The 23855-nt window shown below is 36.7% G+C and overlaps 1 protein-coding gene across 4 annotated transcripts in view; it reads right to left on the bottom strand.

Moving 5' to 3' along the window:
* Positions 1 to 23855, bottom strand: part of MAST2 (microtubule associated serine/threonine kinase 2) — a 197758-nt gene that overhangs the window by 159067 nt on the left and 14836 nt on the right. For 3 of the 4 annotated variants that reach the window (XM_054834056.1, XM_054834051.1, XM_054834052.1), the window contains exons 2-3: positions 16673 to 16820; positions 12889 to 13031 (exon numbers count right to left, since the gene is read on the bottom strand). In XM_054834056.1, coding sequence (XP_054690031.1) covers positions 12889 to 13031; positions 16673 to 16820 — 291 coding nt within the window. Of the gene's footprint in view, positions 1 to 12888; positions 13032 to 16672; positions 16821 to 23855 lie in introns of those variants that run through there. The other variant, XM_054834053.1, reaches the window with a different exon arrangement.

Here is a 23855-nt window from a genome sequence, read left to right as displayed (position 1 = left end):
AGGTCAGCACTGTCAGGATTATCTGAATGACTTGGTAAGGCTGCTCTATTCAAATATTGTCTTAATGCAACCAAATGGTAAATCACACTCACAGGAATTAGGATTCAGGCAACTGTAGCATGAAGGGAACATCTGCAATTCTGTAACTCCCCAGATCTGTCCTGGATCCCTTTTTTTAAATATTGGTACCACATTTGCCAGTTTCCAGTCCTCAACTACTGATACTATTTTAAGCAATTGGCTATACAGCACCAATAGTAGTTCACATGTTTCATCCTTGAATTATTTTAAAGCTGTGTCATTATCTCCTTTTACTCACTGAATTAACAGCCTCCTTTATTCTGTTTTCAACTACTTTGCTTTTCTTTTAACCATTCTTAATTCTTACTCAGGGGTAGGAGGGAGGAATACTGCATTTCTCTGCCTTGAAGAAGAGGTCCTTAACTCAGTTCCACGGAGACTATAAAGATGCAAGTGTCTCAGCTCATGTTCATCGCTCTTCAGCAAGCTTTCTCTTTCTAAATCAGTTCATCTTTTTGAAACTGAAAGCAACTTTAGCAACTCTGGATACATATATTTCAGATTCAGCCTTTAGGGTGGCTTTTTTGACTTACATTTTGAACCAGAACTGAGCACTGCTAAGGATAAAAGCAATGTTACTTCTCCTCCCGTGGGCTCTTTGCTAGATCTTCATCTGTTTTATGAAACAGTCACTGAACATGTAAAGTCTACTTTCATCACATCCCAGTGTGGCATGTGTCCAGTTTACATATAAGTAACTGAAGTCTCTCACTAACATTTCATTTTGCAGTGTCCGATCTACCTCGGGACACTGCAGTCAGCATCACCTATCCTCATCATACAGTGAGTAATACAGGCTCCAGATTACTACATCTTAATTAGAGCCAAGTTTCAATGCTTCGGTGGTCTGTGCTACTCGCTGATGCTTTGTCTGCTTCAAATGGGGACAGGGAGGAGGGTCTTTAAATGTGCGGCAACCCCAACCTCTTTAACTTTTCCCATATACTTTGAGGACACAATATTGGGACAAAGAACTGCATGTAAATGAGACAGCCAGACCTCAGCATAGCCATGTCAGAATTTCAGCATTTTATGGGATTAAAGTCATTATCTGCAAAACATATAGTAGAAAATGTAATATTTCTACTTATGGGTAGTGGACATTATTATACACTTTCCACTACTCTGAACTGAGGGATTCAACACAGAACAAAAGCTTATAACAAAAGGATAAGCTCAATTATGTAGCTTAGGTGAAATGGAGTTAAATCAACTTTATCCATTTTACTTAACACAAAACAGAGTTTAACCCAACTTTCACTACTTGCTCCAGAATATGAAATTACAATCACCTACTTCTGAATCCCCAAACTACTAGAGAAGTTTCCTGATGTGCAAGGAAAAATGGAGCTAACAATTACTAATAGTTGTCCATGACTATTCTCAGATGGAGATTTCATACAACGCAAGCAAAGCTTGATGATAAAAGCCTTGTTAATAATGGGACAAAAAAAGAAATCAGAGAGCAGATGGAAGGGCATGCATCATTAATGTACTTTACTGAAGAAGTTAGGCACAATACCTTTCCCTTGAAATTATTGCAATCTATAGTAAGCCAGGGGGAAGAGCTGCAGTTTACCTTTTGCTTATGGAAAAATAGAGGAATTCAGCAATTAGAACAGTAAGGGATATCTACCACATTATTGTAGAGACAAGTTTAATGGTTTAGTACAACTCCAGTTACATGCAGTTTAATCCATTCTTGACACTTTCCCAGGGAAGTTGATACCACAGATTTGTCTCGCAATAAGCCACATGGAACAAGATCCTCCAAGGTTTTCAACACCTCTCATTTATACAAAGATTTGCTGCCATTTTCTTTTTAAATCTAATCTATATAAAACTGATTTCTAAATAACTTTTAGCATTTAAAAAAAAAAAGAGATAAACATTCCATTCAATTTATTACAGTGTTCTCTTGGAATTCAGTTGGTACATAAATTAACTCTTTTGTTTGTAGATACTACCTGATACTCAGACAGGTTCCTATCAGACATAAGAAGGTCTGATTTTCTTTCTACTCTATGTCTGGTACAGTTCAGCTATTTCTCAGTCAGCAACATTTTAAACACAGTATGTAAATTATATTGAGAAAATAAACATGTCAGCAGGCAAGTAATCATATAGAAAATAAAAAGATGTCATTGTCAAATATACCACTTTAAACAGCTGCCTATTTAATCAGGATTTATGCTGATGCCTGATCAATATAATTTGACAAGGTTGACACGGTACTTTTCCTCTCAATTTAGATAGTTCTGCATGTACACAATATTACAAATTGTTCCTCGTTTCTTTCAAAAACCTCATCAGTTTATCTTGGTAAACACCTCTAATTATTCCATTAGCCTATTTTGTTCTTGTAAGATTTAAGATTTCTTTGATAAGAAATGCATGCATGTGTTTTAAATTCATAACACACTACATGTTACTTTATTTTGAAAGAAATTATTTAATAAGTGAATTTTAAGGCAAAATAACCTACCTAAAACCAAACAAATAGTTATCAATAGATTTAATAATACCCACAAACTTAATTTTGCATTGCAGACTGGTCATTTGAGCAGAGTCAAAGAGCTTGTGGATCAAAAGTCCATGATTCAGGACACCATTCATTTAGCAAGGAGATACTACAGAAATAAAAGTTGTACCAGAATGAGTAACTGTACGGTAAGAAATAGATGTGCAAATTTTGAGCAACAGTAAAATTGTAATACAAGACATAACTCCCTAGCTTTCACACTGAGATTTTCAGACCAGCAATCCACAGCCCAAAGAATTTACAGTTGAGAGAGATTAAGGAGGTCACAGCAGTATACTTGTGCACAAAGCAGTCCGAATTCACAACTTTTCTGGCTATCCTCAAATAATAAGAACTAATTTTTACTGCAGGGAGGTTTTTTCCCTGTTTTCTGGGGGTAGGGGAAGCCACAGAGAAAAATAAACACTTCTGGGAGAACACAGGAGGGAAAGGAGAGCTCAAGAACATCAGGCAAGAGGGATCTTAAAAGGGATCTAGCTCATGCTAGAGACAGCACAGTATGCAAAGCTGCAAACAGGCAACCAAGGTTAGCAACACTGATGAAATGCAAGCAGTAATGAACATTCTGACCTTTGTCTTCAACCCTTGGATTCTTGACACTGTGATAAACACACTATGTGTTTTCCTTGGCAACAGCTCATCCATTAAATTAGTTCAATTACCAATATTTAGAAAATTCGAGATGCAAATTTGCCAAAAGTACCTCTGCGGACTTAACTATTTGAAACTAATACATAACAAAGTATTAACTAGAAGTCTTTGTGTGAAAAATTTAGTGCATGCACGTTTGTGTAAACCAATCACATAGCAGTATTCTCTATATTAAAGGCATGCAAATACTTATTTCTAATTTTGAGTGAAGACAAATGCAGAAATCACATTAGACCTGAAGTTTCCTGTTTTATTTAAACTCCAAGGCAGAGAATTTTAATTCCAAGTTTCACATAATAATTTGTTTTCATGAACAACCTATGAACCCTGCCATAGGAGTTCATCATATAACTACTTTTACTGTCACTATACCATATGACCACATTAAAATAATGAGGTTTGAACATTCATATCTTCAATTAGAGCTTTGTGGCATAAAGCACTTAAAGAACAAAGGCTGCCATTAACCTAGACCTTACCCCTCAAATACGCACCAAATACATTAACAATGTTACTGAATCATGAGTCATTGTGAAAATGTAAGTCTCTGTGGATTCCATCACAAAGCAAAATCTTGAGGATTTTAATAGGATATTATTTAAGGTAAAAATTTAAAATTTCTCATTAAGTTATCTCAACAGCTCATTTAATTTATCAGACTCAAAAATATTTTAAAGGTTATTTTAGGTTAATTACATTTCACATCCTTTTATGACAGATCTGAAACCCCACACATCTTTCAATCCTCTATTATAAACATTTCCCCCTTGCCAATAACTTAAAGTTCACATTGACATATTTTTGCATATTCACACCATAGTCTCAACATGACAGTGCTTTATATTTGTGACGTACACCGAATTTTATTTTTTTCTAATGGAAACTTGGTCATTGCAATAAATAACAAAAGCAAGAAGCACCTCAGTCGGTTGTTCCACACTATTTACTAATAAAACAGCTTAGGTAAGCTGGTTTGTTTGGAACACATAAAGCACCCTCTCAGCAAATCTTGCACTATACATATGTAGTTGGCCACAACTGCTTTTCAATGAACAAAATTCTGATCAATCCAAAATGCCACAATACAAAAATCCTCCTCATCTATTCCCCATAATAAACAAAGCTTTGAAAAAACAGTCTGGCCATTATTTATCCTAGTCTCCATTCACAAAGGGAAGAACTACAGATACTAACAACTCTAAATCAAGCTTGCTAGTATAACAGTTATTCTGACTTCATACCTCATGTTCTCACAGCATAAGGACTCTGCAGTTCCCACCAGGGAAGAGTTTAAAACTTGCAATTCCTGCAGAAATGCTCAAGTTAGCAATAGTAACATAGTAAAGTCAGGTAAGAAATCAAAGTATTCCCTCGCTTTTGAACAATTGACTTTAAAAATCTAAATATCTTTAACACAATCAGAAATAAGAGAATGACCCAGGCACACAATATACAGTGACTGCAGGAATAAGTTATTTCATAGCACTGTCCATTTGAGCTTCAAACATTTCCCGAGCATTAATAAACTCAGCTTTACAGAAAGTTAGTGAGCTATACTTTACTCCCAGTTCTACTGATGACCAAAGGACTTAACCTCACTGTATCTTAGTTTATCAAAGTTTAGGTATCAGGACTGTTGCATAAGTCTCAGGCTTTAGTACTGTGTTTCACTTACAAGGATACACTTATCTCTGCCAAGAGATTTCACCTCTCCCCCTCTAGTAATCTCAATGTAATAAGGACTGTAGATTAACTCTTAGGAAAGATTCTGAGCTGCAGCTGCTCAGAGGTGAAGCATATAAACCCCTGGATTCCCATTTTCCTCCAAGTAAGCAATCACTGAGTCTCTGGAGCTGAAACTGGATGGCTGGAAAGACACATTGCATGGCTTGGATAAACCAAAATGATACAGTATAGGAAAATATACCAAACAAAAACTGGCAGCAAAACGTGGAGGATCATGCGACTGATTTCTAGAGTATCTCCAAAGCTTTTGCTTAGTTGAAGAGTTACAGCAGATTTTTACAGATGTCCTAAAGCTCAAAACAGTTTGGAACAAAGTAGTTTGAAAGTTAGGCAAACAAACTATTTCATGTTTAAAGACTGATTCTCCTATTACCACATCCTAAGAAACAGTTACCCAAAGTGTTACCAGACACAGAAGGCAGCCATATTAAAATACTAAATGCAGACATCTCACACTGCCTTTCTATGGAAATACCTGCCAAAAATCACCAAAATAAAACAGCAAGTTTTCAACTATTTTAAATTAAAACTCGGAATTTTTATTGTCTACATTGGTATGTTTTTATATAGAGGTCAGTAAGAACCACAGAACAACACTCTTAAGGAACAAAGCCTCGCTCAGTGACAATGTGTGCGCCAGACAGTCTGAATAATTCTTTATATTTTATCTTAAGTTCCCCATAGCTCCCCAAGCAAAAAAGCTAATTTTCCATGCATACTACAGCAGTTTCTCACTTTACACCTACAATAGTGCTGCTGTCAGGAACAGAACTGACTGCATGTGCCAAAAATCAATTCAACATATTCATAGACAAAAAAATAACACACAGCATCTGAAGATAATGAGAACTGCAATCATTCAAACTGACAGTCTAGTGCCTAACAATTATCACTAGGCAAGTTTTATGAATTCATATTTCCTACAGTGACAAGCCTCAGGTTACACAGAAGGGTGTTCAAATTTTCTTTGAGCCAATGAGTCCACTCCAAAATGGAATTCACTTAACTGGAGTAAAAAGATGCTGACTGTGTTTAAGTAACATGCACTCTATATCAAATATAACTTTAGTACAGAATTTATCACAATTATTTGCTGTTCTTTACACAGATACACATGAATTATTCAGAATGAAGTTTACTAGTGAAAAACCTATCAGGACTATCAGTTTCAAATGTCATTGTGAAGCATGCATCCCGAATCTGTCATGAAAACACAAAGAATTATAGCATATGCATTTTTGTTTTCCTACCACAGACACCCTAAAGCTGTGACAAGGGTAAGTCTCTGCAAACACTCTAAACACTGCCCAATGCTCAGAATACTTAAATAAGTTCAAAGAAACTCTTCTGCGGTTTGCTTACAATATCATTTACTACTTTGGAAAGGTCTTATTCTCCACTGTTCAACATTATCAGATCCAAATTCCTTGTTCTTACTTTCAAATTTTGTCATTCAGCTCATGCCAATAGGTACAACTCTCTGCCTAGAACTTGCTCCCTACCTCTTCCTCAAACCCAGTCCCTTCAAACAAATGCAAGCCTGGACACTGTTTTAGTTCTTCAAGCAACACTCATCTTCTATCCAGCTCCTTATAGCCATATCTTCCAAAACTGATAATGTACCCAAGCTCTCAAAGATTCACCCACAGACTTTGCAGCATAAGTCAATGCAAAATTTTAATTAGTATGCATAAACTTAGACTTCACATGGTCTTAATTCAGAAATCCACTTACTTCCCATCTCAGGTTATTACAATTAAAACTGCTATTTTAAAGTGCAGTTTCCATGACTTCATACAACCATAGTTTCTGCTATTTTCTGCTTTTCTAACACTGTAAAAAATATGAAATTCTACTTGTATAGTTAAGTATTGAAATTTCTCTACTCCCTAAAACAATTCCTGGTCTTCATCAGCTACAACTTTAACAATTATGCTTAGACAAAAATATTTTCAGCTGTATTCAGAAACATTTAAATAGTCAACATGTTACCACCTAAAATACAAACTAAAAGTAAGGTTATCTATGACAAAATATTTTGGGAAAAGAGCAGCTGCATGTTTCAAAACACACAAATGTAAATGAAGTTTTCTCATCAGATTCAAATGTCTGCTTCTGTAATAAGTATCCAGTCAATCAGCAAGAGGTGGCTCTACGCACAACTGGCATTAATGATTTGTCCCCCAACTAGTATTGTATTTTTCAATAAAAATACAGAGATTGCATCTCATTCTTTTGTGAGGAGGTAGAAGTCTAAGCTCCATGCACTCACCTCACTGCCAGCATACATATCAAGCAGAAAAGTGGAGAGTGCAGTGGAAGAACAGCTATTGTGCTTTATAAACTAATGCTTAACTTGTTAGTCAGATACCCGCTAGTCACTACAAACTCTGTTCCTTCCAAGACCTCATCATTGTGAGATTAACAACCACTACCCAGATGCCTGCATAAAGCGGAGATCCTAAATAATAAACAGTAAATCCGCTAAAGCACTCAGGACTGAGTAGGAGACCCAGAGACAGAATTTTCTTTTACACCTAGGAGGGGGCTTGAAGCAGAGTGTAAAGAAGCTTGAACTTCTAGTTCCACTTCATCAGGCCTTCTGAATTATTAATTTCTGTACTGAATTGATAACCAACACAGAAATAAGGTCTTCTTTAGCTATAGTCTACAGGAAAACATCTCTAGCCCTTCTTTAGGTTGGCCCTGTAGCAATGGTGTAATTTTGTGTTGAACATGCAATTCACTATACAGAGATCTCCAGTACTCCAGCACCACCTAGCAGGCTGCAGACCAAAACACAATTAGGTAACATGGCTTCTGACCCAAAAATTGCTAAAGATAATGGTTTATATAATTAGCTCCAAATAATAAATAAAAAAATTTCTTATTTTCTTCATAACTATCTCAACCATCATCTCTCTGTTACCAGAAAAAGAATGTTGCAAACTGCAGTACAGTATTAAAATATGAAGCTAATTCATACTGCAGCTAAAAGGCCAAGTTATTAGCAAGTAGCTACTGTGGAACACGATCCCAGAAATAACATGTCTGTGCTGTAAAATCATTAACAACTACCAGGATCTCTAAAAACGTTTTACAAAAGTTACTTGGATCTTGGAGTGAATTATTTCCATCAATGGTGGCAGAGCCACCAGCAGATGTCAGAGCAGCACCACCAACTCCTCCTCAGGCGTCCTAAAAACTAGCAACTGGATTTAGCTTTCACACGAATGTAAAGGGAATTACCTAAGCTGTCTCACCCACAAACCCAAATCTGTAGCCAATTAGCCACTCTTCCTTGTAGCCAGGAATGATACAGATTTGAAGTACCTCCTTTTGTAATTAAGAGCAACCTGCACAGGGGAAACACACTATTAAGGGAAGTTTATATATTAGGTACAATTGATTCTATTCCTAATGTATTTTAAATTAAATTAAAAAAGGAAAGGAGTAAAACTTTAGAAAATAAACAGTAAATATTCTCTCCTACATCTAAGAAGCGTACCCCAACTTGGACATCAGAGATAACATGCCACAGTGCGAAGCCCGTCTCAGTTACCAGGTTTCCAACACAGGCTTCCCAGCAGAGCCAAGGACCCACCATCACAAGGACGACCATTTTCCCCATTCCACTCGGTATTGCCTAATCCATACATCTTTGGGGAACTAAACGTTCAGAATAAAATCAGGCTGAACGGGCAGCATTGCTGGCTCAGTGTTATTCAACATAAGAAGTTCTTCAGCTTGTTAGTAATTTCAAGTCTTCACATTTGAGCCTTTCTATCCTCCAGATCATTACTCAAAATCCAAGAGGCTTTTTTTTTTTTTAACCACTTCTTCTAGACCAGGGAAAGGTGAACTACCTGCCACTCTCTACAACAGAAAGAATATGCAATTGTCTCATTTTGTTTTAACAATTACCTTACAAAGTGTAAAACTGTAAGTCATTTGAAATTATTGTCTGAAGAGGAGGCTGACCCTACAAGGAAATCTGGCAAATGTGGCATCAGAGGATTAACAGAGCACAAACTGCTTAGTCAGCAGACTTCATCTCTGAAGATGAAGAAATGGCTCTGACCACATACCACGTGGTACAGAATATAAGGAAGAAAATTTACACCAAAGAGAGAACTGCAAAAATCCGGTTAGAATCCTCAACCTCATTTTCAAAAATTACGTTCAATTTTTCAGTTCAAGGAGTACAGTGAGTTTCAGTTCAGTACTGGCAGCAGTTTAGAAAACTGAAGTTTGTAAGTATATTAAAAACAATCAAAAATAAAGGTTCAAAATCTCTTTCACAGAAGTATCTAATTTTTCACTGACAGACTTCTTCAACCACAGTTGGCAGAAGGAACATGCACGCTTTATTATTCTTGGAACATCTCAAACTTTTCCAGGCATTAGATAGTGAGCAATGCATGTAAGATGTAGTCCTAGTTAATGGGTAGCACACTGTCAGATGTTTCTTTCACAAAATGCTGGAGACAGAGCTTGAGATGCTGTCTATGGGGGTGAGGGGGTGGGACACACACACACAAAACCCCACATGTCTCTCCACAAATGTAAATACATATTCAGCATTAGTGTAGTGCTCCAGTTGAGCAACCTGTCCTTAACAATAAACATGAGGGGAAAATCATCCCTTGCCCACCCATTGCAGCCCTGGAATATTAACACTTTACGGCATTACTTCTGGCAATCAATTTCATTCACATTGACTTTTGTCAAAATAAATATTTGCAAGACAATCCCAATCTACCTCCTCTACAACAATCACAATCTTCTCTTCACAAGCTCTTTTTTCTTTCTAAAATTAATAAACCTTGATGCTCTTCATGTCTTTCCTCATAAGAGGATGCATCCATATTCCTGATCATTCACATCAGCTGCCTTCAAAACACAGTCCAAGTTCTAACTCTTTTTACAACAGGGTGCCTGCAGGTCGAGATGTCAGATAAATAAACCCCCAAACTAAGCCTAAGAGATTTTCCACATTATCCTTCTGTTCCTTAAACACACACTTTACACACACTCCCTGCACCCCCCATTTTTTTACTATATTTGGGTCTTGAGAGAAGACACCAATGAGATGTCCACAATGATGCTTTATGTCTTTTTTTCCTCTGATTACTTCCTTGGCTATCCTAGGGATTTAAAAGTCTTAAACAGGACGCTCCCCACCAGAATTCAATCTTCTAGGATCAGAGCCATCCATCTTAAGAGAAGATGATCAACTGAAGGTCATCCTCTGAAATCCTCACATATATTTAGAAGGCACACAGATCAGATCAACATCTATCATTCCACGATGACAGCACTCGGCATTCTGTCTGCCCCAGCTTATTTCTCAAACCAAGGATCTAGTAGCAACTGCTATGCAGACGCATTAATCCAGACTATCACATGTGTACAAGCTGAAAGATTCTCTCTAACAATAAATTGTACTTATGTAGTTTAGCATGTTAGAATTTGATGTATTTACAGTTCTTGAGTTGTTGCTGATAAGTAGCCTAGCTGTCAGTCTTGTTTCAGAAGCTGCAAACTAATTTCTATAGATTTGCTATTGTTAATTTATCTTTTTGCTTTCCAAATACTTTCAAAGTTGAAAAGAATGCAGTTCAAGCACAGCAAATAATCTGTAGGATTAGTAGTGGTTAGAAAGTAAAAAAACACATTACTGAATGCCAGCAAAGGAAAATCCACTGATACCTACAGTGCCAAAAAGAGGGAACAGAAACAATGTACATAGCTTTGAGTATTCTGACTTTCCCGTAACACACTCCCACTTCTCTCTAGCTATCCGTCTATTGTATTATAACAAATAACAAAAGAATTAAATGCTCTGGCAATCAAGGCTGGCGTATTAAAATGACACTGCATTACTGAACCTACTCATCACTAATAGAGCTATTCTTCAAAGGACATTAATTATACTGCCAAGAGACCTTTTGCTATTCTAATTTGTGAAACATAGTTCAATACCACAAGCATATTAAAACAGCTGCAAACATGTAACTAGCTCCAAGATCCCAGGATTCACTGCATTTAATTAGGTGTTCATCTTGTGACCAGCTCTTTAGTCATTGCTTTAGAAGCCCAATTCATATAAAAATTCTTAATTTCTAGGCTTAATTAGCTGCAGCAGCAATTAACATACAGCCCATCATAAAACATAGAGATAGGAAAGTCACTGTATGCTTCAAGTACCTAACACCATCACAGAGGGACACACACTGGATTTATAGCTGAATTTCTCTGCTTCAATTAGAAAGCAGAGAATTTAAAATTATTACTTTAAAATAAGTTATCAGCCTTGTGTTTCATATCAGAACATTTGATAGCACAAAAACTGCCATGACAAACTGAAAATACGTCATATTAGTAATATGCAGAATTGTAACACGCAAATGCATCTGCAGCTCGCTGAATTGTACATAGCTGTTAAGCAACAAACTAGTATTCCAAATTAAATATCCGAGAACTAATGTTTTGTTTTATTGTTATTTTCATTAACTTAAGCTATGAAGCTTCAAGGCATTTGCCTGCCTCTAGAGAACAGGCCTATATTTTACCATATTACTTTTTTTAATCCCCATCAGATAAATACTTACATGCCAACTTCACGTGAGCATCTTCCCCTTCTGTTGATATAGTCAAATTATAACCACTGCCAAGAATAGAAATTTAAGGCAAACACGGAACAGGCACCAAACTAAGACACAATACAATTAAATCAAATCAGAAAAATTTTGATATAGTAGTATGTCTGAAAATGCTAAGACTACAAATACTTCATTGTGAAATCAAAACTAGTGGTAACACGAATGCATGGCTTTTTGAACTTTAAACATTTAAGTTTCTTTTCACAGCCTGGTGGTGCCAAACTGTCTAGGATCACGCCAAAAATTCGACAATACAAGAGCTATATCCAAGGTACACCCTTTTACTTAAGGGGTCATCGCTTCTAAACAGTCTTACAACATAATATAAATTTACCCAGTTACTTGCAGCTCTATGAAGTAGTGCACACTAAAATTTCCTCATTTGAGTAAAACTTGTTATATAGGCAGTTCTATGGAAATTCAGCAAAAAAGGCTTCTAGCTTTGCTTTTAGCCTACTATTTAGCCAAAATTTCTGTTGCATATGTGACCGCTCACAAATAACTGCTTTTTCCTACTCTTACATTTTTCTTCTCCTTGCACTTCAGTGATTTTAGACATTTAGAGGTAATAAGGAACATGTACAAACAAAACATATGCTCCTTTTGGTTTGCAATTCAGTCTTGACTACAGCCATTGGAGTTTCCTCCCCATACAGAATACTCTTACAAAATGCTAATTTAACAGATGCAACATTCTTCAAAAATACATTCACTTTACCAAAACCTTTTGACAGAAACCACGCAGAAGAGTAGATGTCAGTTCCAGCTCTTCAATTCCTTGGACAGTTATCCCTTTCAGCTTCATCTTCCTACCTATTCTCTAGGGAAATAGGCAGAGGTAGCTGCTCAGAAAGCTGTTTCCCAATTAAACCTGTTTTAAGTGGTCAAGTTCCAATGCCTGCATCTCCTTACATTTCCAGTGATATTTTCTTTCAGGTATCAGGCAGCTTAAGTAACACGGAGAAGGAGCTTCCTCAAAAAGAAATTGTTCTTCACACACACATTTTTTCCTGCTTTTTGTCAAAAGCAGGATGAACATATTCTCCTCCTAATTCACCCTCTACCCTAAAAAGGGTCCACAGGAACAAAATGCTGCATTCACTGAGCAGGAGCAGGGCAAGCAAGGTAAAAACTAAAGCACAAGATCACACCACTCTTTATTTATAGCACAAAATCATCATGAGGATTCCCAGGCTCACTCACCAAACCAGCAGTAAGTGAAGGAGCAGATTGTCCTAGGGACTGATTTCTCATGCGGACCAGGTTTGAGGTATCTCCAGGTGGCTGCCATATCGTCTGTCCCACTCCACTGTGGACACTATTTGATAAGGGAAGTAGCTGCTTTCCTTTAAAAACAAAACCAAAATACTCTCAGTTTGTTTTGTTTTTAAACAAGTCTGCAAGCTCAAAATACAATGCTGAAAAATATTGCATGAGGAGAAAAAAATGTTTAATAAAAAAAAGCAATTTAAAGGTCTTGGTAGGTTAGAACTTGTTAGAGCACACTACCTGTGAATTCATTATGCTTGATAACTAAGTATTTCCAAAGAATCTAGTTTATATTATGAGGCAATGGGTAAATCCAAAACCTTGTAGAAACCAAATTCTATTGCCTTATACCTTTCTATACTTCACACAGCTTAAAAAGGAAACAATATTTGCTGCCAATTAAATAATTTATTGCCCTATAGAGGCAATGTTAACATTGCAAAATCTCTTAAGTATAATTTTAAAAATTCTTATGAAAATGTATTCATAATTGTAAAATATTATCTCTTCTAAATAACTTAGCCATCTAGACATCCCCACTTTCTCCTACCATTGGAACATTCAGCAGTAGATTTCATGCAGCTGTGATCAGAATATAGTACATGTTTAAACATTGTTTTGGTTTGAACCATGGATGGATATTTTCTGTCTAAAAAATTTCACTCTTCAGCAATATCATATTATCTTAAAAGCAAAATATTCTGTAGCTTTCCCAAGTCTCCTCTGTATCTGATTGATCAGCACAGACACTAATCTCCCATGCTACATAGGCAAACAGTGAGAAGAGTAGTTCCTATCTCACTAAATTCACACCATAGTACTTTACTGCAGGAAATACAGTAATCATTTAGAAGGGTCTGCTCAATACATTTTTTTTCTAGTCAATATAACACTCCTTTTTGAAAAATGTCAAGCAGTAAATTTCCACAATAAGAAAGAACCAAATTAGGTCATATTTTGACTCCATCAAGCTTGACAGTTTCCTTTTATGTACAATGTCATTCACAAAAAAAAAAAAGAAAAAAAAAGAAGAGAGAGTCTTGTGGTTAAAAACACATAAGTAAAAAAGTCTGTCAATCTGGGTTCCATTATTAGCTTCTAGATGACTTCCTCTGTAACTCTGGTCACTCAACCTCTGTACTTCAGTTTCACCATCTGCAAAATGGGAGTGAGTAATACCTCTTTTCCTTAAAATCAGCACTGTGAGACTAAATTACACAAACCTTCTTCCAAGCGTGGTGAAGATAGTTGCATTCAACAGATTATTACCAGCTCAGATACTACAACAGGAATCACAGGGGACTAAGACATTTGTTGCAATAAGTGGCAGGAAGAAGTCTACATCTTTAATCACATATACTGTAGAAAAATACTTTTTTTTCCTCTGAGGCAGCAAGCTATTTTACAAATTCAACATCACCTCAGAATGAAATGTGAAATATTACATTCATTACATAACAGCGGCTACAATATTTGGAAGATTGTCACATAATGTGCTTAGCTGTCATGTGCGCAGGGTATGGGAGTGGTGTCTTTTTTTTAAGTTTTTTAAACTTGTTTATGTTAATTTTCTGTGAAAGTTACAAGCAATGGGCCAAGTACACATTAATAGAATCAGTCGAAGTGTACGAGAGATGAGAAGGCTCAGCTTTGGCTAGCAGAGACACAGCACATTAGTACCTTTTTCCCACTCCCACTCAAGCTGCTTACAGCTGTGGACATGATTTTCATGGTTTCCTCATTTTCAAGATTATGTGTAACTACAATGACTCTTCTTGTCTGTACAGAAATGTACATTGCTGTATTTATCTCAGTAAAGCACTAACAGAGATATCCTATAATAGCAATTCAAATCATACAATCATCTAACAGTTCAAAATGCCAGTGCTTGAGAGCAAGAACAACATTATTTAAATCTCCATAAGATATAACTATCAGTATCTCCTAGTTCCACAAAATCTGAATCCAGGAAGACAGAATTCTATCAAGAGTCAAATTAAGCCAACCACTTTGCATGCACAGTCATCTATATACTTTAAATTTATTTGCTTCTGTTGCAAAAATAAGGTGGAATTATTTTGGGGATGGAGCTTAATCTGAAGCTTTCCCTGCCATGCCTCAAGTCCTACATACATTTCAAACACCCACATTTAAAATATGTATTTAAACATCTACATTTTCTTTTCCAATTGGGTCAAGCTGATCTTGTTGGTGCTCTTTTCCCCTTCCTGAATCAGGCTATAGCAGATTAAAAAGTCATTAAGATGAAGCAACAAGTTCTGAAGAACATTATCATTTCAGAATAGAAAATTTACAAGAGTATTATCTCCAAACAGAAAAATTATTTTTTAAAAAAGAAACAGAACTTCTCCAGTTTTCCTGCTTCCTCCTATTTACTTTTCTTTGCTTACTTCTACTCAAGGAGAGAAAAAAAAAAAGAAAAAACCAAACAGAAAACAAACTATAGTACTATCTTCAGCCCTTGTAATCAGCCAACAGCTGTGTAGTTAATAAACTTCTATTCTCCTCTAGCGATTAACTTACCTTAGAGAACAAACTAACATGAGCGCAAAACATTATGAATGTTTCCATTTTGCAGAAACAAGCCACTTATTACAAATAAAACATTAAGACAAGGCCAAGCCAAAAATAAAATGTGCATACTTTACTGCTTATTTAATTCTATTCCACCTAGCACCTCAAACATTAAAATATTTATCTTCCCCTGATAAAGGACAGAGGGACCAGGACTGGATGTATTTTCACAATCATTTAAGTCAAGCCCACGCTGCTGCCAAAATGGGTGGTTTCACCCTCTTCCCCTCTCACCTGAGAGTTTCCAACCCTTCTTGTGCTTGCATGAACATGCAAATAGGCAAACAGCCTAATTAAGGAAGAAATGGGTTGCAAGTCAACCCTACAGAACAGCACTGGTATTCAGGCAGATCAGCTATTTCTAGACTGATCATGCAGCTCTATATGTTCTAATGCCAGCATCACAGACTTTGATACCAGCTTTAAACAACTGTGAAACCATCCTCTAGCCTACATACAGAGTCTTTTTCAAACGAAAACTACTGAGCTCGGTCTTCCATTTTTGGCTAATTACTAGACTATGCTCGCTCCATGGTTCTACAGTTGACAAATTTTCTGACAGGGCTGAAGGCTGTGTTCACATGAAAAAAACCTGAACTTTATACAAACTGAAAAAACATCTAGTTAGTAAGCGAGATTTTTACTTTGAACCACAAATGCCTACTAGTGCTTTTGAAGCCTAAAAGAAACTCAATAATAATTTGAACCTGATATAAAAGTCAGCTTCCCAGTAAGAAACAATATGGCAAAATAGGCAACCTTACAGTCAGTGCTGACCTTAAAAGTAAAAGAGGTAAGAATGCATCGTGTTGCCTAAAGTTCCACCACTCCCTTCTTTTAACTTTGCACATTAAGTCTTAGCTTCTAACTTTTCACTCTGGGCAACATACAGAATTTCACTCCAAATCCAGTCACTCTTTTTCACTCTTTTTCACTTTTTTTCACTCTTTTCTTTTTGCATCTTTCTCTTACATAAAATTTTGTATGCCCTCCCAACAAGAGGTCACTTCTAGTTTTAAAGAAATTACTTACTAATATCTTTTATTACAACTGTTCTGCCAACAAGTGATACTGTATCTTTAATACTAATGAATTGTCATATGGTCTTTACAAAACGGCATACCTGACAAAGAACTTGCCAAACTACCTCTTCGTAGCTTGCAGTCATCTTGACTTAGCTGACGGTGGAGCTTGGTTTTCCCAGCAGATGAAAAGATGTCAGGATTGCTGAGCTTCCTGCAACGTAACGGAGTGGACTCTGCTATCATCTCCTGTAGAAAGAAAAACAAACAGAAGTTTGTTAATGACAGCTAAGTGTCTGTTTTCCCAAACATACAGTATCCAAAGCATAAATGAGACTTTTTAAAACAAAAAAAAACCTCTCACCAAAGAACAAACCAAACAAACACAACACACACGCAAAAAACCCCACTTAAAATTGTAAATCCCCCTCTTTTGTGCCACATATCTGTGTGGAAAGCACATCACAAGACCCCAGTCAAATACAGTCCTTGAACACTAATGCTATAAGGAATATCATTAATAATAGTCAGGAAAAGGCTATTATGCTACGGCAGTTATTTGCTCTTACAGAACATAGGAAAAGAGGCTACTGAAAAATCAGGCTCAGTTTTGATTCAAGCTATTTCCTGCTAAAGCAGACTATTTTCTTTGAATTTCTTGAATATTTATTCCATCCAGTCTATAAGTAATATACCTATAAAAAAAAAATTGTTGCAATGTCTAATTGCAACCCAAAACTCCTATTGTAAGTTACAGCTCTACTACAAGACCCTACGTATCACTAAATAATAATTAGGATAGAGATCATCCTTTGTGTAATGTCTTTGTTATTACTATAAACAAAACTAAACATGTCTTTGTCAGAAACGCTCCCACACATGTAAATTCCTTTCACAGCATACAGCAGACTTTCAATCAAAACAACAGTAGGTAGAACAGTGGCAAGCACAACCTCAGTGCTTTCCTCATGCATTTAATTGTTCTGGAGGTATCAGACTCATTCCACACCCAAAAAATTACAAGCATAGCTATCATACATGGATTTGAAAATAATGTGACACTTTTCATTATAGCCTTTATAGATGAATTTAGTCAAGTTGTCCCTTCTCTGCAGTAATGCAACACGTTCCACATGTCTTAATGGACTGTTCCGTTTTATTTCAAATGCCTCTCATTAGCTATACAGCACTTCAAGCCATGCTTATCCTCATAAAATCTCATCTGAGGCAGAAAATAAACTGAAAGGAACACTCTCTGCATGATATATCACCACGTGGTTTAACATAGTTTTAAATCATGTTTAAATAAAAAATTAATCTACCAGTAATGGTTTTTAAAATTTGCAGATTTCAGTCAAAATCTATTTCTGAAGTCATTAATTCAAAATTTATTCAATCTACAGTTTGAGGCATAACACTGTCAAATCCAGACCAGGATTACACACTCTAAAAACTTTAAGGGGTTTTTTTGGTTGGTTGGGTTTTTTTTTGGGGGGGAAGAATGTAAATAAAGTGGTTTTACATGAAAGAAATTAATTTGGATTTTAAATATAATCCTCAATTAGCTCCAAGTCACTCATTCTCAACTTTTCTTAGACTCCATTTCCTTTTAATCATGAAATCTTTTGGCACCTCATAATAGTAAAAAGCTTTGTTATTTGTTTGAGGGACAGGAATGGTTTGCTCCACATCTGCTTCAGTGGTCCACCTTTCACAGGTTGAGAGGCATTGCGCTGATACAATTTCTCCCTTTGGTTACAGTTAGACATTCAGTCGCCACACTGTCTAAACCGGATCAAGAGAGAGAGCTGGGTAACTTAAAGTAGGTCAGTTCACTTATCCAGTTCATCACACAGCTGCAAACGGTTGTGTTGGCGCAAGAGTGGGGAGAGGCACGAAAACAAGTGACCTGGGGTAGAGAAAACTGCTTGAGCTGAAAACTGCTTTAATCTGAAGATTCCTCATACACATCTTGCAGCAAAGAACCTCACATTTTCATTTGCCTGTGACCTTTTCCACAAAGGCACTGAAGACCTTCATTTCCAGCAGCCTATACTTCTGATTTTCTGTCATTTGGAGAGCTGAAAAGACATCTACCACAGTTTCTGTTTGTACTTAGGAGTAAGCTAAGTAACTTTAAACTGCAGTATTAGCAGTCTGCCAGCACGCCTCTGAAAGCTGCAGAGGCCAAGGGCAGAAAGTCTCTGCTGTTTTTATTAGGGATGGCAGAAAGTAGTTACATGTGTATACATGTCTGAGTAGGCATACAGAAATACACACACACACTTTTAATATGGCTTGTCCTAAATGCCTATAACATCTAAAATCCATCATGTTTCCCCATTGTGACAGTCAGAAATTACCATACCTCAAAAAAAAAAAAAAAAAACCACCCCACACCCCACAAACATGGGCCCTCCAGGTTACAAGCAAATCAGTTAAAAATCTCATCTAGCCTACCCTCTCACACTCCTTATGCTTCAATTCCAACAAGTGTTCCCAGCATCCTTTAATGCTTCCCTGAAACTAGTCATAACTCTGTTGAAAGGCCCTATGCGCAAGATGACACTGGTCATCCCCGCAGTCCGTGTCCTGCCTCCTTACATCAATCCCTAGAAAAGCCAGCTTTTTCCCACCCTCACCCTGCACAGGCCATTGCCATGATTGTCTTGCCTTCATCAGTGCATTTAGGTTCCTTTAGGAAGGGGAAGCACAGTTCTGCTTGTCAGGCTGATGCTGCAACTGTAGTTGCTCTTCCATTGTGTTCAGCTGAGGTGGGGCAAGGGAAAGAAGAGGGCAGAGAGAAGATAGACAGAAGCTAGTGCCACCAAAAGCAGCCTGCCCACCTGGCTGCTGCCCACCCCTGCCCAAATACATCTGCACCCAAATAAAAACAGAATACACCCCTTACTTAAACTGCAGCTTTCGGGCACCCCCTTTACATCCTGTTCCTCCCACCCAGCACAAATGCCAGAAAAGAGGAGGAAGGAGCACCAGGGAACGGGGATAAGGCTACGTGGAATTTCCTTGGCTGCTTCTTTGCTGCCACTTCACTTTCACAAACATCTCACACATCTTGATGATGGTTCAGTGTAACAACCTTAGCTTAAAAGGTACACCTTACCTCACTAACAAATGTCCGATAAATCTAGTAATTTTACCCCAAGTCAACAATTAATTTAACATCCAAATCAACAAAAGGAACAAAAATCAGCACATGCAAGAAAATAGGACCTTCTCTTCATTTGAGGGAGAAAAACAAGGTATTCTTTTGCCTGCAAAAAATTTCAGCAGAACAATACAGTACAAAAACAATTTTGAGATTATTGTATTGATAAAAACACCCATCAGCAGTTAAAACTTCAAGACTAACATGAAAAGTGTTTTAACTGGAACTTCTTTGTTTGTTCGAGGTTTTGGGGTTGTTTGTTAGTGGTTTTGTTTTTGGGGGGTTTTGGTTGGTTGGTTTTTTTCTTCCTCCACATACACACATATATGTCTCACCCATCTTTCTCAGTGAACTGCAACTAAAAAAAAAATTTAAACCCTACATTCATTCATTTGGGGCACCAAAGTAAGGAAAGGCACTAAAGTGAGCACCAATCTCTGTATTTTACATCTCTGTTTTTCTACCCAAAATATAGACATTCTCATACCCCTTCCAACCAAAGAACGTGCCCACTCCCCTACTCTTCCCCTTTCCCCTCTACATAGGGTCTCTTCTTATTGGTAAAAATAAGAACAAATTCTTAATGTTTCTTCTTGAGTTACAGTACACAAGCTTTCCAGATCTGTTAATATCTAAATCAAAAGTACCCCAACTGAAGGAGCACATGGAGCACCAACACTGAAGGGCACACCTACTGCTACCACAATATCCGCTCAGCTGTGACATCCTGCCTACATACACCTTTCAGGTCAACCCAATGAGATGTGCCACTTCTCAAAACGTCATTCCACATGCATTTCTTCAGCAGCCATCCCAGTGTAAGCAACTCCTCCCCATCAGGACTTGTACTGCAAATATATGAAAGGAACAGTGGAAAGGGAACAGCTTCCAACACTCACCAAAGAATCTAGGCTGTCTTCTACAGGAGATAGGCTAAGTACAGATTACATATGGAAAATTCTTCATAAGCCCTTTTTTGTTAAGCACATTAAACACTTCAGCAATATTCAGCAGACTACATAGCTGTTGAATGTTTTGAAGAAAGGGAACCCAATCACACTCTGTAGGTTTATATACTATTAAACTCACTTTTCAAATATAAAAAAAAAAAATCCAGTGCACTGTTCTGAGACAGCCTATTGTTTAAAAAAATGCTAAGTACAACACAGCCAGTTTAAAATTTCATTTTCTAAGAGCTATGCCTACATTGTGTCAGCAAAACAATGAAGAGGGAAAGTTTTAACTTGACAACAATAGAGTTGTCTTTCATAAGACTGTAATTTATTTCACTCATCCATCAAAACTCAGCTTGAGTATTGCAGTTCATAGATGAACTACATGGAAATAGCAGTGGTTTATGTTACCATTCTTAAACAAGGAAGGAAAAAAAACAAACCCACAGGAAGAGATCTTTCCTTGTCCTTGCCCAAAGCAAGATACAATACATACAGAGGTCAGAAAAATCTTACACAACATTCCAAATCAATCGATACAGAAAACTCTTTGCTGTGATAGAGCAAAGTTTTGCTTACATGCTTTCAAAATTACTAAATTAGACTACCAGAGCAAGTGGTTGAAGAACAGATTACATAGCACAGACTGCCATCATTTTGAGGACTCCACTTCTGCTTTTGAAAAGAAAAAATTCTTGCAGCTTTAGAAAGGAAAGCATTAGTAAGCACATAACAGAAGCACTTTGCTCACACAGTGTGAAAAGGACTGTGAGCCTCTCTCCTTTAATTTCTTTTCAAGGGTGATAGAAAAAAACTTCTTCATTGACTTTGGCCTTGTGTCTTCTGCCACAAGCTAAAAAATCAGGCTCAAACAGGCAGCTAAACCCTGCAAAGCTTAGGGCTGAAGATAAAAGCGTCACACAAACCATCTTGATTTGCTAGGCAAAGATTATTTCTATCAGTCCCTTCAAAGGTACACAAAAACTCGCTCACATAACTTGAAACAGTAGGATATGAAGAAGAACGGCCAAAGCCTTTCCTGAATAGTGTGGGGTTCTGCATTCTTCAGCTCAGTCACTTACCATACTTGCACAGAAAAACAGTTAAAATAGTGTGGCACTGGAAATACAGACAAGTCTGTTTCTCTTGCCTGAAATCTCACATAGGGGTTATTACACTCACTAGATGGAAAACTAGACAGATTGCAACAATAGGTACAGACAAAAGACGAGAAACCAAATGTGCTTTCTGATGTGTAAGATTACACTAATATCCCACATTAAAATCCTCATCTGGTAATTTCAGAATGCAGCTACAAAAAACCTTCTCAGTCATCTTTTCCATTCCATTGCACAGGAAAAGTCTCCCAAGCAATTCAAGGAAGAAATAAAAGAACAAGCACGAATACCACCACAATGATTTTCAGCAGCTTTTTTTTTTTTTAATGTTCATTTAATGGTGCTGCAAGAGAGTGACACAGCACAGATCCTTAATCTGCAAATGGCAAGTGTGGATGCATGTCAAAGTACTTCCTTGAACTGCCAAAGTACCACACGGTTAGTGAGACTGATGGATCAGAAACATATGAATGTTAGGAAAAAAAAAAAACTTCTTAATATCTGTCTTTAAGATGTAACAGATCATACAAAGGAACACTTCCTTACATGTAATTGTGTTACAAATAAATCAAAAATACATTTTTCCTAAAGATATCTACAAGCAAAAATATTCAACTATGACTAACAAATATTCAAATCTGCAGGTCAAAACATATTAAACTACTGGGGAGCAGGGGGGCGGGCAAGGGAAAAAACATCTACAAAAAAGTTTTATATGAACATGTAATCCATGAACAAGAAGAATGAGAAATCTTTTCTTTTTTTTTTTTTAAGCCTAATGAGCACAACAATCTAAGGTCATCTGGAAGTGAATTCTAGCAAACTGTTGGAAGGAAGAAAAGAATGAAAATCTAAATACAATAAATTGGCAAAGAATACACTAATATTACCCTGCTATGTAAGGAAGATAAGCAACAAGTAATGCAACTCAAGGATAACTTGACACTTCCTGAATTATTTGTAAGCAATAAAAGTAGTCCACACTGAAAGCTGCATTTTCTATTTTTTAATACAGCACTGTTTGTCCTTTAAAAGATAAAAGCCTGTTGTGTCAGGATTGTGTGCACATATCTCAGAAGCTTTCCTTTTCTTCTCAGCCTTTCCTCATTGCTTTATATAATGCGTGCACGTACCCATAACAAAAGATAAATCTGATCCTGCCATTAGGTCTGCTCTAATGTATTTTAAAATACACTGAAAAAGAAAATTAAAGGTCTACAGAACAGATCACAAACCAAATACCTGTCTAAATAAGTAGCAATTAACACAATGGAATCACAGCATTTAGACTGTAGTATTTAGCACTGAAATTTGCCTTAACTTTCTAGCCTGGACATGACACATTGAGGGAAGAGGGCCAGCAGTTTACCAGGAAGCTGAGGTGAGCCCAAATGTGACCAAAATTGTAGGCTCAATAAGAACTTGCAACTAAGACTCTTCTTAACTGTATCTGCTTAACTCATGTACTTGCCAGCAGCATCCCGAAAAATGTCAAAGACAGCAGAATCAAGAAAAATTACATTAAATCAACATAGCCCTCTTAGCGGCTATAATATATTGGTTTACTATAGCAATAAGAGAGAAAAGCTTTACAGAATATATTACATTATCTAAAAGTGTCAGTATTTTAAAGACAGAAAAGTTTTACAATATTTTTCTCTTTAACAGATTTATTTGAAGAATTTTGCAATAAATCCCAACATTCCCACAAAGGTAAATATATAAACTTAATTTAGCGTCAATAGTGAGTATTCAAAATGACTGGAAAGCTATGCATTATTGCCACTGTGAAGTTTTCAATATTTATACAGTGTAACATCCACACCTTTAATATTCTGAATACCTATAGCCTCCTCTGTACGCTCTTCTATAATGCGTGTTATAACTGCAGATAAGTTACAAAACAAATTTAAATCCTTCTGAACAAAAAAAAAAATCCCAGTTTAAACAAACAAGAAAAAAAGAACGTTTCCTGAAAGACACAGTATCAGAAACCTATACTATAAAATACATCCTCCTTATCTTGTTCTTCCAATGGGAAGAT

Source organism: Grus americana, chromosome 8, assembly GCF_028858705.1.
Source record: "Grus americana isolate bGruAme1 chromosome 8, bGruAme1.mat, whole genome shotgun sequence".
Classification (NCBI taxonomy): domain Eukaryota; kingdom Metazoa; phylum Chordata; class Aves; order Gruiformes; family Gruidae; genus Grus; species Grus americana.
This window is presented reverse-complemented; position numbering and strand designations above follow the sequence as displayed.